The sequence below is a fragment of the Pseudochaenichthys georgianus genome, chromosome 4 (genome assembly GCF_902827115.2).
Source record: "Pseudochaenichthys georgianus chromosome 4, fPseGeo1.2, whole genome shotgun sequence".
In the NCBI taxonomy this organism is placed as follows: Eukaryota; Metazoa; Chordata; class Actinopteri; order Perciformes; family Channichthyidae; genus Pseudochaenichthys; species Pseudochaenichthys georgianus.
In genome coordinates this window covers 23,872,278-23,887,450 of record NC_047506.1, presented here as the reverse complement: position 1 = coordinate 23,887,450, position 15,173 = coordinate 23,872,278, and the positions used below count along the sequence as shown (strand labels likewise).

General features: G+C 41.9%; 1 protein-coding gene across 1 annotated transcript in view; it reads left to right on the top strand.

Annotated features, from left to right (window-relative positions):
• The first annotated feature begins 4,826 nt into the window (after positions 1-4,826).
• Positions 4,827-15,173, top strand: part of ddah1 (dimethylarginine dimethylaminohydrolase 1) — a 120,588-nt gene continuing 110,241 nt past the window's right edge. Inside the window, exon 1 of the mRNA XM_034081890.2 lies at positions 4,827-5,375. Coding sequence (XP_033937781.1) covers positions 5,070-5,375 — 306 coding nt within the window. The 5' untranslated portion in view covers positions 4,827-5,069. The remainder of the gene's footprint in view (positions 5,376-15,173) is intronic.

Genomic DNA, 15,173 nt, shown 5'->3' with positions numbered 1-15,173 from the left:
CATAGCTAGTTATTTTTTTACTGAAGAAGTAAAAGATACACACGGAAGAATGTTGAATCTTTTAGTATCCCAGACTTTGTTTTCTAGGTGGCATGCTGGGCTTTTGTTGTGATTTATATTGTTTTATCTTGAGAATATTTATCTTTAAAAAAATGTCAAAATGTGGACAAATCTAAAATTATATTCATATTGTACACTGTGAACAGATTCATATGTGTCTGTGTGAATATTGGAAATAGAGGTGTGCCTGTCTGTGCACACCCTTTTTAGATGGGGGGTGTGTCTGTATGAGCACATGTGCAATGCTCTCTTGTGTGTATTTCCAAGCAGCATAGTAATTAGTCATGCCAGGTTCAAGATTTTTAAAAAGGCACTTAATTAGTTTACACATCAACATCAGTGTACTCATCATGAACAGTGTACTCAATCTATGAAAACTAATTTAAAATAACATTTTGTAGGAAATAAAAAACCTGATATGTCATTGTCTTGCTAGGGTCTTTAGACTAAATAAATATTTCAAACGTAAAGCCTGCTTTATACATTTGAAATGTCAATCAATCAAAGTTTATTTATATAGCCCAATATCCCACATTTTAGATTTGTCTCAGTGGACTTTACAGTACAGAATATGAATACGACTGTCCTTGGACCCTCACATATTTAACAAAAGTTGAAACACATAGGCATTTACCAGGAAGCAAATGTTTAAAAAACATGCAAAGCATTATGGGATATGTATCATCCAGTCATTTTGGAGCCTGACCTATATAAGGCACTAAATGTGAGGATATGCCGAGCGTCAATTATTTCCTAACTGTCTCTCATAGTGAAAACACTAAATTGATGAATACCCCTTTAATGTCTCCGTACTGTTTGGACAGCAGGTCCTATGTCATGTTTTGTTAATTTTCCCCTGCTATGTTGACCTGAAGTCTCTAGTGTGTATGTGCATACTGTATGTGAGTACATGTGTGCATATGGCTGCAGCACTGCATCCACCCGTGTATTACGGCAATAGGAAACAGTGTTGTCATTGTACGTCAATGGAGAATAACATGCCGTAATCTTTATTCCTTAATTACCCATTCAGGTCAGGAGATATTCCAAAAGCTGGACATGCGTCTCCATGTTGCAATTGCCCTGGCATAATAGTTTCCACTAAGGCAGTCTGCTAACCCCTGTCACACACACACACACACACACACACACACACACACACACACACACACACACACACACACACACACACACACACACACACACACACACACACACACACACACACACACACACACACACACACACACCACACACACACACACACACACACACACACACACACACACACACACACACACACACACACACACACACACACACACACACACACACACACACACACACACACACACACACACACACACACACACAGGACACAGGACACAGGACACAGGACACACTCCCAAAACAATGAGGAGTGGGGTCTCTTTCCTTTACAGAAATTATCATTGGATTATGCTCAAAGCTCTCTAGTGTGGTTTTCTGTAACTCCACAACTCCCAGATAGGATGCTTAAGCTATTTCACTGTTCAACAAAGTTTGAAAGATTACTGTTTGTTATGCTGTGGCTCGATCTAATGGCAACACATTGTCAAAGCCCACCACAAGGACTTGTAGTTGAAGAGAGAGCGGCCCTTGGAATTGGTTCTCAGGAAGTTTGTGGCGAGCGGCCCTCAGCCTTCCCTTTTATGTCTAGGTGACAGATGGAACAGAACGGCCGGAAATGTTTAAACAACGAATTCCATTGTGTTATATTGAAGATAAATGTCATAACTGGTATGCAGTGTGTACGAGCAACACTTCCTTTCTGTGTCAGCTCATGGAGCAGCAGGAAGTCTGCTGAGTTATGGGTCCCTCTCGTGTGAAAGAGGGCAACGATGAGGCCAACGCGTCAAGTTCTCCAGAAAAGTAGAGCTGAAAAAGCAGAACTGTGTAAATCATATATTTAAATTTGAACTTTTAACAACGATTTAAAAGGAAAAAAGCACAATCCAGACTTGATCAATTTGTTCTGCCATTTTGTCGTGGTTATCTTGACATAGTTAAATACAAATATATTTATTCAAGAGGTCTATTCCTAAATCTTATACAACCATATTTATTGTTTCATGTATTCCCCCAGGATTATTTTGGGCCAATTTATGCTTAAAGCTGCAGTGTGCATATTTAAAAAGGTAAATCTCTGTCTTTGTTCTTGTGCAGTTTCGTCTTACAGCTCCTGCCCAACCATTTCTGACCTTCTAATGCCCACTCCTCAACATTTAACTATTCCTATAGAGAATAATCAACATTTGATAAGTCAAAGCAAGCTCTGTTCCTAACAGGGAGTGATTGGCTCCAGGGAGCTATCCACCTGATAAGATAGCCCCAGATGTCCTTAGTGCTCTCTGATGCTGTGCTTCAGCTTTGTGTTAGTATCTGAAGAAGAGATTGTTTTATCATTGATTTGGGGAGAGCCAAATCAACTGTCTGGGTCATCCCAATACACAGCTGTGGGGAAAGAAAGTTCAAAGCTCCAAGGCCTTTGCCTTCATGGAAATGGCGCATGAGAGAAGAGGCCATACATGTTATATCAATACATATTTTTTGTTTTGTTGGTGATTTATTTCCCAGAATAACATTGTTGATAGTACCACGATCCTCTAAGAGGTTTCTGTCATTCATTTGTGTGCATGTAAACATGTTAAGTTATACTTGAATCAAGCTAAAAACACTCTTGATGGAATTGACATTTATTTCAAATGTTCTGACTTGTATCGGACCACATTGAAGCTGTTATTGAAATACCTCAAAATATAATCCTTTCCTTCTAGTAACCTCAACTTCTTTTTTTAATAATGTCATGTCATTTCATCACATTATTCTCTGTGTTCATTACATTTGGCTGACTGCTTGGAGTTAAATATGCCCTGAGCACCTGGTGTAATCACAGGACTGTGTCACTTTAGACATCTAGGATCTCATCATAAGTCCAATCATACAAGGCAAATAAGACGTGCTGCTTTGGTGCCGCTTCATCCGCAGCTGGAGGATCGTGTCTGCTTTCACTCATTTCTTTTATAGCTGCACAATGTACCAGCCAGGTGTGCCTGAAGTATGAGGGCTTTCCTTCATCTAAAGTAACCCAAATTCCTCAGCATGGAGAGAGAAGAGAGAAAGAGAGGGTCTTTTATTGGGCCACGTCCATCCGTGATGAGGAATGATGGAAAAAAAAGAATGAGAAGTCTGGGTGGGGGCAGGTGTTAGTGTTGGGAGGAGGGTGCTGGTGGTTGGTGATCCTGGCTGGAGTGGAAAAAGGAATGTGGGGCTCCAGGAATGTTTAGAGCAGTCAGGGATAATTGAGTGAATTTGGAACAAGAAAAGACAAACTGAGATCCCGCGGTGGAAGAATGTGCTTCTGGGACGTCTGGAGAAACATTCCATCCATTCAGACGGTTCCACCAGGCCCAAAACCTTCCTAAGATGGCACCATAGGGAATATAAACCATTTTCTCCACCCTCCATACCTCCTCCTGTAGACATACACCCACAATTATCTTCTTTCACACTCTTTTTTCCCTATGCTTCCTCTGCAGGACAGGCAGAAATCCTTCTTTCTGTATTTTCTTTGCCCGTGAAGTGTGTGTACATTATTTCATAAAGTCTGTCAAAAGTGAATCACTTGCATATGTCTCCAAATGCTCAGGTTCAAAAATAGAGATGAGCTTTTATTTATAATGATATAACAAAATAGCATGGGAATCAAGTGTGTATTAATTTCTTAGTTTAATATATGTCCTTAGCTGTATGCAGATCCAAATATAACACCCTTGTTGTTTGTAGTAAAGGTCACCAAATTCTCAGTTTTTTGTACCCCTAAAATGTCATAATACTTTCCAAATTGTGTACATTTTTGCAAATAACTAGAAGACATAACGGGACAGAACACTGCTTAAAAAATAGATATGCTTCTCAAATTTCTTAACAAATTCTTAATTGTTTTATTGATATCAAATATCTATGACGTTAAAAATATTATAGCGCACTGCCCATAAATCTTACTATTTGACAGGAAAATGTTCTGAAGGTATATCAAAGTGGTCCAAATACAGACAACACTGTGAATAGTGAAAGTTGCCATTTACTATTGATTATTTGGCTGCAGCTAAATTATTATTATTTATTTATTTGGATTATTCGATTGCTGGATCTAGTGTTGAACACCATGCTGATCACAATTTCTTAAATCAACAATCCAAAATCTAAAAATGTCGAGTTTATTATCACATAGGACCAACATTTAAATACTGCTATATTTTTTACAAGTTTTATTATTTTTTTAATGATATTATAGTTTTCTTAAAATAGTTCTCTGTGTTTTTAATGTTTCTTTTACTTTTATGTAGGCTATGCACCATGACATCAAGTCAATTCCTCGAACGTGTCATTCTACCTGGTAATAAACCTGTCTCTGAAAGAGCAGCAACCCATCAACATTAAGGAACATTTACTCAAATTATGAATCAATCAGAATAGTTGCAAGTTATTTCTGCTGATCGAAGTCATGAAACACCGACGTATCATTTCAAGGCTGGTAGAGGCAGAACAATTGAGGCATACTGTGTTTCAATGTATGGGAAACTAATAAGATCTTAAAGAGTTTGACATGCAGGCTCTGCTCTGCTGATGCAGTGTGAAATGTGCTCGGTGTGTCTGACTGTCACTTGTTGGGCTGCCTCTCTCAGGGCTGACAGACTCGTAGGCTACACGTGATGGTCTGTGCGCGTCACCGAACCACTGTCGCTCGCCTGGAGACTCGAGCAGGGTTGATTGACACTGTGCAGCAGGCTACTGTAAACAAAGAATAAAAACCCAACAAACTAGCACGGAACAAATAATAAAGCCGGGCAGCATCGGGTTAACTGCTAGTAGTTTCTCTCATTCATTCGTCGGGTTGTCAGTTAGGGTGTTTTTCAAGCCTATTTTTTTCCAGATTTGAGCGTGCCAAGAAGAGCTGAAGCAAAAACATGGCTGGTAAAATGGCTGGTTTAATGGCAGGTTTTGGTCATTACACCCACGCCGTCGTCCGGGGAGTCCCCGCGTCCCTGGCCAAAGACGCGCTCCGGAGCAGCCAGGCGGAGGTGGACCTGGCCGGGGCTCGGAGCGAGCACGAGGCGTACGTCCAGGTTCTGGGGACGAGGCTCGGGCTGGAGGTGGTGGAGCTCCCCGCGGACGAGTCGCTCCCGGACTGCGTGTTCGTGGAGGACGCGGCCGTGGTGTGCGGTGACACGGCGCTCATCACCAGACCCGGGGCAGAAAGCAGGAGGAGAGAGGTAGGGAACTGATAGCTTCCTCTGTCTGCATGACTCAATTCGCATAAAAAAGTTTGATGTGAAAGTGGAAGGAAGGCGTCCTTCCCACTCGCCTGTTGTGTTCACTTGGCATGCAATTATTAGTCTGCTATAGTGATAACTATTAAGGTGGCTGATCTATGTGTGGCAGTCCGTAGGTGATTATGGCTTTTGAATAATATTTTGTAAAAGCAAGAGTTATTTCTCAGTATAAATCAGTTCCTAGAAAGCTCAATAAGTGTTCACTCCTGCTTTGCAATGTCAAAAATAATCTTCTGCAACATGTGTGCAACTTCAATTCTAGCCTAGGCTTCATATCTTAAAGCTATACCATGTACCATCACATTTTAACCATATTGTGCACCATCCTATACAAAGGGATATGGAGATTAGGCATGAGGCAACGCCCATTAGAATAACGACAATGTTTTTTTTTTTCAAACCCCTCATATTCTTCACTATACCATTTCTTATCAAGGTAACATTTGGACAATTATGGATTTTTGTTGCATGTTAATGGAATACTTAATGCACTTTTATTGATGTATTGATTATTTAATGTCAGTTGTCACTTCATATTAAATACTTAGCTTATCAATATAATGCATAGGATGAGTTTAAATTATATTACTTTATAACTCAAACAGTAATTGGCTATAGATGATGACAACCTTTAAAAACATATTTATTTGAAGTGATGGGCTCTATGATTTTGAAATTAATGAATGAAGACATTTTGTGAAAGTAAAACAACAATGTGAAAGCACCCGGTTGCCTAGTGAGGGTAGCTGCAATAGAGGGTAGGCATGTGTGTGAATGACAATGATTTAAACGGTAGGACGGCTTCTTTGAAAGCCCCTGTCATTTCACATCAGAGTCACTTCAGTTGGCTTGCTGGTGCTAATGGTCCCCAGCCTCACTGGCGGCAGGGATACTGATTGGAAAAGCTCAGAGCTGCTACCTACAGGAACCACATTTAATTTATTCTGAATGTGGTACAAGTTACATTTGCATCCATGTGTGTACAGGCATTTAGAACTCTTTTTTTCTTCATATAACATAAAGGTATAGCAGTGATTTGGTTTCTTGCCCGTATTTTGCTCAAGGGAGGTTTTTAGCTGTGATGAATGACAGATTGGTAGAAGGAGTTATGTAAAAGAGTATATTAATATATCTCTGATAACAGGACTGTAAAAAATATCAGATGGATTCCATTGACTGATTTTTTTTTTATTGCTTGGGCAGAATTATAAGGGATCGATCTGAATTATATATTTGTGTAAATAAGATATAATTTCCAGTGAAAATAACATTTAATTATCGCATGTGTGAAAAAAAAAAAAAGAAGCTGGCTCTACATGGCTTTACATTAGAGTTAACAACAAAAATGTTGTTTTACAGCTGAGGTCATCTCATGATTGCATTTCTTTATAATAATACCGAATGTTCCATTCAATTGCGGTTCAATGATGAGGGTTACTTTTACACAGTTATCTCGACATCCTTGCTTTTATATTTGACTGAGGATCGATGCTGCATCACTATTTCAGTGAGAATATAGCTTTATATTCTCAAGAATTAACAGACATCCTGTGTGACTTTAATCTTGGATAGTCTGTTTGCTAACCTTAATGATAAATGAGTGACTAGTTGACTACCAGTACATATTGTTCTATCTACTGCATAGTTGGCAGGGGCCTTCTCTCTTTTCTGTGTCTTAGTTCACATTTATTTCAACCATCTCAGTTTTTCATTTATTACTGCCAATACATGTAAGGAAAAACTTGGTCGGTTTTAGTTGCCGTTAAAGTAAAGGCTTCTCATTAACATAATGATTTATGCAACATTTGGAAGTCGATTTGGAGTAATGCGAACATTATTGCATTGGAAGGCAAGTAAGGAATTCTCTTATCTTGATCTTATAAAGGCATACATACCACTCCTTCTCAGCTCCATCTGACATACAAGCATCTCCACCAACCTCTACCGCTACTATTTCTCCCCCCATCTCCCTTGACCTCCTGACTCCTCCTCCCCAGTGCCACCTCTCCCAGTTCAACCTGTTTACCCCACTTGAAATACTCCATCTGATCGGTTCCTCAAATCCCACAACCTGCTCCCTTGACCCTCTACCCACTCCTCTCCTGAAGTCCTGCCTCCCCGTCCTCTGCCCCTATCTTGCTAACCTTTTCAACTCCTCGCTGTCCCATGGAACCGTCCCCTCTGCCTTCAAAACTGCTGCCGTTACTCCAATCCTCAAAAAACCTGGTCTTGATCCCTCCCCCCTCACTAATTACCGGCCCATCTCCAACCTACCATTCCTCTCAAAAACTCTTGAACGCATTGTAGCCAAACAAATTCACTGCCATCTCCAAACCAACCAGCTTTATGAACCCCTTCAGTCTGGATTTCGTCCTCACCACAGTACAGAAACTGCACTCATCAAAGTCCTCAATGACCTCCTCACCTCTGCTGACACTGGTTCCCTCAATATTCTCATCCTCCTCGACCTGAGTGCAGCCTTTGATACCGTGAGCCACAACATCCTGCTCACCCGACTCAGGGACATTGGTATTGAAGGTATTGCACTCAGATGGCTCCAGTCCTACCTCACTGAACGATCCCACTTCATCTCCCTCCCCAACCACTCCTCTGCCACAGCCTCAGTCACCCAAGGCGTTCCTCAAGGATCAGTACTTGGCCCCCTCCTCTTCATCATTTACATCCTCCCCCTCGGTCAGATACTCCGCCACTTCAACTTGGACTTCCACTGCTATGCTGATGACACTCAGATCTACCTCAGCACCAAATCCCTCCATAACCCACCCCTTACCCACATCGATTCCTGTCTGACAGCTATTAAAACTTGGATGCAACATAACCTCCTCAAACTGAACAGCAACAAAACAGAACTCCTCCTATTCGGCTCCAAATCCACCCTCAGCAAGGTCACTAACATAACTCTCACCATCGACGGCACCATTGTTTCCCCCTCCAATCAGGCACGCAACCTTGGCGCAACCTTTGACCCCAACCGCTCTCCATAGAACCTCACATCCGCCAAACAGTCAAAACCTCATTTTTCCCACTCCGCAATATTGCAAAAATTCCTACCCTATCTCACCCGCCCCGCAGGCCGAACGACTAATCCATGCCTTCATTTCCTCCCGCCTTGACTACTGCAACTCACTTATTTACGGCATCAGCACTACATCCCTCAACAGACTCCAATGGGTTCAAAGTGCAGCTGCACGTCTCCTCACGCATACCAAATCATGGAATCACATCACCCCAGTCCTCAAAGACCTCCACTGGCTTCCTGTCTCCCATCGCATCAACTACAAAGTTCTGGTCCTCACCTACAAAGCACTCCACCATCTGGCCCCCCCTTATCTCACAAACCTTCTCACTCCTTATCAACCCCCACGGTCCCTCAGATCCACCGCAGCCGGACTCCTATCCATTTCCACATCCACACTCTGCCGCTTTGGGGACAGAACCTTCTCAGTGGCAGCTCCTAGGCTCTGGAATTCCCTCCCCCAAGATCTTCGTGACTCTGAATCCCTCACAGTCTTTCAGTCCCGCCTCAAAACACATCTTTTCAACTCTGTGTCTACCCATAAGCCCCCCCCCCTCTCAATCAACTTCCTCTTGACTGCCTTTTTATTTATTTATGTTTATTTTACTATACTTACTTGTTGCCTGTCCTTGTTTGTCTACCCTCCCTCATACTGTAAAGCGTCTTTGGGTTGTGAAAAGCGCTATATAAATAAAATGCATTATTATTATTATTATTATACAGTAACTTCTGGTTACTTAACCATTAGCCAGGATAGTTATATATGTGCTGCCAGGAAATAAACTTGGACTTTGTCCCTTTGGACTCTAAGGGGAAACTTTGTGAATTGGTGCTTCTAAAACTCCTTTAATCAGATTACTGTGCTGGTATGCGATGCAGCAAGAGGGATTGATGTTGGAATTCAGAGTTGTTCTTATCCAAATTGGGAGGAATCACTTGTTATTGTTTATCTCTTTTTCTTCTGCTTTAAATGCTGTTGGATTAAGTTGTTGGTCTTTTGGAGTCATCTATCTTTTCCGCTTTGAGTTCCACTTTGTGTTGTAGACTCAGCGCATGAAAGATACACTTGTAGGTTCTCACAATTTGGTCATTATTCTCTCTGCCTTATAAAGGATAAGGCCATCATTTTCTCTAAATTATTATATACATTTTAGAGTCCATTCTTGTTTAAAACCCTAAGACCGTATACTATCGAATAAGTTACTGAACTTTCAAGGTTTCATAATATTATCCATTAGGCTCTGGCTTAAAAGCTTGACCATCAGGGAAAATGCTTAAATTGACTGCATGTTGTTCACTGCACGACTGCAAGCATTTTCTGAAAACACTCCAACAAAGAGCCAAAGTTAATTACACATATTCCATAATACTAAACACTACCCTGAGCAAAAGACTGTTCACAAAGAAGGATGCATTGCTGCAGATCGTCAGTGACCTTTACTTTGTGTTTTATAATGCAAATCCACTTGATTAATAATTAAGACGAAAAAATGTATTTGCTGTTTTTTGAAGAGATGATATACCAACTAATTTTCATAATGTGAATCTTTTGTAAAATAGAGATAAAGAATATTTTCTTAAGGCCGACAGGAATGCATATCTTAAAAACGGTTATGAGTTCTGTGTGCATTACATACATACATACATACACACATACGTCACAGTTATATATTCTTATTTTGACAGCATGAAGTAGAATGCTTTTCATCCTATTTTACACAGCGTAGCCCAGTATAAATAGTACAGGGCAGAGGACCGACACAAAGTTGCTCTTAAAAACATTTGATGTCCATTTATAGTTTTCAGAGTTTAAAAAAAGATAATTATCATTAGCCTAGCTTTGAATTAATGTTAACTTTCTACCAACAGCTATCTCAAGTCTCTGAATGTTTTCAAATAATTTCCCTATGCTTCTACAGCCCTGCCACAGATGAGTATAACTCATGTATTCTGCATCCACCGAACAACTGATTGATATATTTCCTTGGCTTGCTGACAACATTTATGATCGTCACTCCTAAACTCAACCATCCATCCATCCATCTTCTCCCGCTTATCCGTGGTCGGGTCGCGGGGGTAGCAGTTCCAGCAGAGAGCCCCACACTTTCTTTTCCCTGGCCACTCAACCAGCTCTGACTGGGGGATCCCAAGGCGCTCCCAGGCCAGTGAAGAGATATAATCCCTCCACCTGGTCCTAGGGTCTACCCCTTGGTCTCTTCCCAGCTGGACGTGCCTGGAACCCCTCCCTAGGGAGGCGCCCTGGTGGCAATCCTAACTAGGTGCCCGAACCACCTCAACTTGGCTCCTTTCGAACGCGAAGGAGGAGCGGTTCAACTCGGAGTCCCTCCCGGATGACTGAACTTCTCACTTTATCCCTAAGGGAGACACGAGCCACCCTGCGGAGAAAACTCATCTCGGCCGCTTGTATCCGCGGCCGGATTAAACTCAACCGTTGTTGCCAAATTGGTCCTTCCTTCACTATCTGAATAACTTAACTATAAATTAATAACAACAGTGAATCAAAAAGCCTGTTTATGTTCTTTAAAAAAAACATTTTGGCAGGATATGGTAGCACTGCAGAAGCTTGGATGAGTTCACAATCATTTTGTTGAGTATCGTCAGTGCTCTCGATATTCTGATGCAAGTTTTGAACTGCCTTCACTGCCTCGTGCCAATCATAACCCACATGTTTTTGCTTGCTGACATACTTTATTGGTAGTTTTTTTCATCACTAACTCTCTCAGGTGAAGGAGTTCAGGTGTCTATGCAAGGGTAACAGGTTTAGTATGATTCAAAGATCAGAGGAGTTGAGGTTTCAAATGCACAGTTCATCCTGAAATAAAGTATAGTAAAGGTAATCCCCAGTCAGGGTTTCCGCTAGGATTTTTTCTCGCCGGTCAAGATGTCCGGGCAGAATTTATTTTAACCGGACTAATTTGAAACTTACCGGTCATATTTCAATAATAATATAAGAGTTGTGTAGCAGGAGTTTCCGTTAGCAGGTAATTACCGGACTATGAGCAGATATGCTTCAGTTTAAAACTCAGTTCACGGGTCTCATTTTTATATTGCTTCAGTTATAATCGTAACAGATCGAAAAATTCAGATTCATCTTTCAATAAATGATTCCACAAACAACAAACAACATAATTAGTACATTCAAACAAACTACTTGTAGTAGATAACGTACATTATTCAGAAGTTTACATCAACTTTGAATAATAACACGGGAGAAAACGGAGCCTCTCTTTTCACCTCTCTCTCCTGACAGCACGTCAGTTTCTCATGCAAGCTCCTGCAGCCCGCTAAACAGAGGGCGGGCTTCAGGTGCTCATGCAGAGGCCTGCGTGTCTCGGTCAGACTCAGCAGCTGATCTGATCTCTCTCTCGCGTCCGGTACACTTCACTCGCGTTCATGTCCATATGGATCAGATCCAGCTCTCCTGATCGGCCTTTATAGAGAGCACCGATCAAACTATTAAGAGTGAACTATCGGCCGATAATTGACCGGCGGCCGATCGATCGGAGCGCCCTAATTATTACCAGACATTTTGACCGTCAGGTTTTTGAATTTAACCGGTTTTTTATAAATTTTACCAGCTAAAACCGGTAAATTACCGGCTAACGGAAACCCTGTCCCCAGTAGCTTTTAGTTTGGCCTTCATGTTAAACATTTGGTACACAGGTGGCTCATTATTTGGAAGCAGTTGAAGGTTGATGTCCAAATCCCTCATCTCTGTCATAGTCTGGTTCCTCCTAACCCCTAGATTCCACCGGGTCCGTCTGCGTCGCGTTACGGCTGCGCCGCGGCGTTCGCAAAGATCGCGGCCACTCTAGTCAATGGGTGCTATTCCACCAGACGCGCCGCGTTACGGCTCAGAAGCGTCCGGCGCTGAGCTACGCCTCAAAATAGGATTCAAGTCTATTTTTCGACGCGAGGCGTTGCAGAGGCGCCGGGCAGGATGTAGACCGGTCAGAGCATAGCGGCCCATCGCCAAAATAAACCTAATTTTTGGCAGACCCTATCCCTCCATAGTCTTTCAAGTAGGAGAGAAATGCCATCGTTCTCCTCCGGTTTACAGGCACTGTGTAAATACAATAATTATGATGATGAATGCGTTTTTTTACCACTAAAATACAGCAACACATCTTTGATTCATGTCGTTTATAACTGGGATATTACAATTATTATTACTTTGTCTGTACAAAGTAGCCTGTCCAGGAAATATGCCCAAATCAACAAAACTGCGAGCCGGCAGGCAAGACGCTCCGCTCTGAAATGCTTCTGAAACGCGCCCGGTAGGGTATGACGCCGAGGAGGCCGGACCAAAACCGCTGGCGCAGCCGCAACGCAGACGGACCCGGTGGAATCGAGGGGTTAGACTGTAAGAGGGAATTAGCAGTGACAAGGACAGAAAAAGAGCACCATTTGTTTTCCAGATGTGTAGAAAATAAAATGTAGCACAGCAATATTTTGTAATATTGTCTATTTACTTGAAATGTTTTTAGTGCACATTATTTGTATAGCTTTTCTTTTCAACACCATTTTTGGTATCGTAAGGTAGCAGGTATACCTTTTCTGAGAGCCAATTCAGCCAAACGTTCTTATGTGTTTACAAACTAGTCTATGAAAAAGAGAAGTGTTGGACAAAAGGCCATATTTGTTTTCTCATTTTCCTCCAGACATCTGGGTTCACTCACTGTGAGTGAGAGGTCGTGAGCAATCACAGCCAATCTGCTGCTCCTGCACATTCAAACTAGGGACTTCAGATCCAGTTTACCTTACATTTATTGAGCAATGCATATATCGAAGTGGAAAAGGTAAAACAAATATACTTATACAACATTGATTTTTGTGTGTAGTCAGCCTGTGCCGTCCCTAGGTAAAATGACAAAAGATGATTTTATAGCTGATTGATGGTTATTGTTAACGAATCATTGCTTGTATAGTCAACGTTTCTCAGAATATACACTGAACAAAAATATAAATGCAACACTTTTGTTTTTGCTCCCATTTTTCATGAGATGAACTCAAAGATCTAAAACATTTTCTATATACACAAATAACCATTTCTCTCAAATATTGTTCACAAATCTGAAAAAATCTGTGATAGTGAGCACTTCTCCTTTGCCGAGATAATCCATCCCACCTCACAGGTGTGGCATATCAAGATGCTGATTAGACAGCATGATTATTGCACAGGTGTGCCTTAGGCTGGCCACTCTAAAATGTTCAGTTTTATCACACAGCACAATGCCACAGATGTTGCAAGTTTTGAGGGAGCGTGCAATTGGCATGCTGACAGCCGGAATGTCCACCAGAGCTGTTGCCCGTGAATTGAATGTTCATTTCTCTACCATAAACCGTCTCCAAAGGCGTTTCAGAGAATTTGGCAGTACATCCAACCGGCCTCACAACCGGAGACCACGTGTAACCACACCAGCCCAGGACCTCCACCTCCAGCATGTTCACCTCCAAGATCGTCTGAGACCAGCCACTCGGACAGCTGCTGCAACAATCGGTTTGCATAACCAAAGAATTTCTGCACAAACTGTCAGAAACCGTCTCAGGGAAGCTCATCTGCATGCTCGTCATACTCATCTGGGTCACTTGAGTTGGCAAATGCTCACATTCGATGGCGTCTGGCACGTTGGAGAGGTGTTCTCTTCACGGATGAATCCCGGTTTTCACTGTTCAGGGCAGATGGCAGACAGCGTGTGTTGCGTTGTGTGTGTGAGTGGTTTTCTGATGTCAATGTTGTGAATCGAGTGGCCCATGGTGGTAGTGGGGTTATGGTATGGGCAGGCGTATTTTATGGACGACGAACACAGGTGCATTTTATTGATGGCATTGTGAATGCACAGAGATACCGTGACGAGATCCTGAGGCCCATTGTTGTGCCATTCATCCACGACCATCACCTCATGTTGCAGCATGATAATGCACGGCCCCATGTTGCAAGGATCTGTACACAATTCCTGGAGGCTGAAAACATCCCAGTTATTGCATGGCCAGCATACTCACCGGATATGTCACCCATTGAGCATGTTTGGGATGCTCTGGATCGGCGTATACGACAGCGTGTTCCAGTTCCTGCCAATATCCAGCAACTTCGCACAGCCATTGAAGAGGAGTGGACCAACATTCCACAGGCCACAATCAACAACCTGATCAACTCTATGCGAAGGAGATGTGTTGCACTGCGTGAGGCAAATGGTGGTCCACACCAGACCCCCCCAATAAAGCAAAACTGCACGTTTCAGAGTGGCCTTTTATTGGCCAGCCTAAGGCACACCTGTGCAATAATCATGCTGTCTAATCAGCATCTTGATATGCCACACCTGTGAGGTGGGATGGATTATCTCGGCAAAGGAGAAGTGCTCACTATCACAGATTTTTTCAGATTTGTGAACAATATTTGAGAGAAATGGTTATTTTCTTCATATAGAAAATGTTTTAGATCTTTGAGTTCATCTCATGAAAAATGGGAGCAAAAACTAAAGTGTTTCATTTATATTTTTGTTCAGTGTAAAAGCATTTGCAGAAGGCACTGACGGACCTGGCATTTCAATGCATACTAACGGGCATGCTAATTTCTAATCTCGTTAATGCATACCATTTACAGTAACATTATATTGCATTGATGACATACTCAACAACATCAAGGAAGGAACATCAACCATGTAACTCTAGATTCTAAT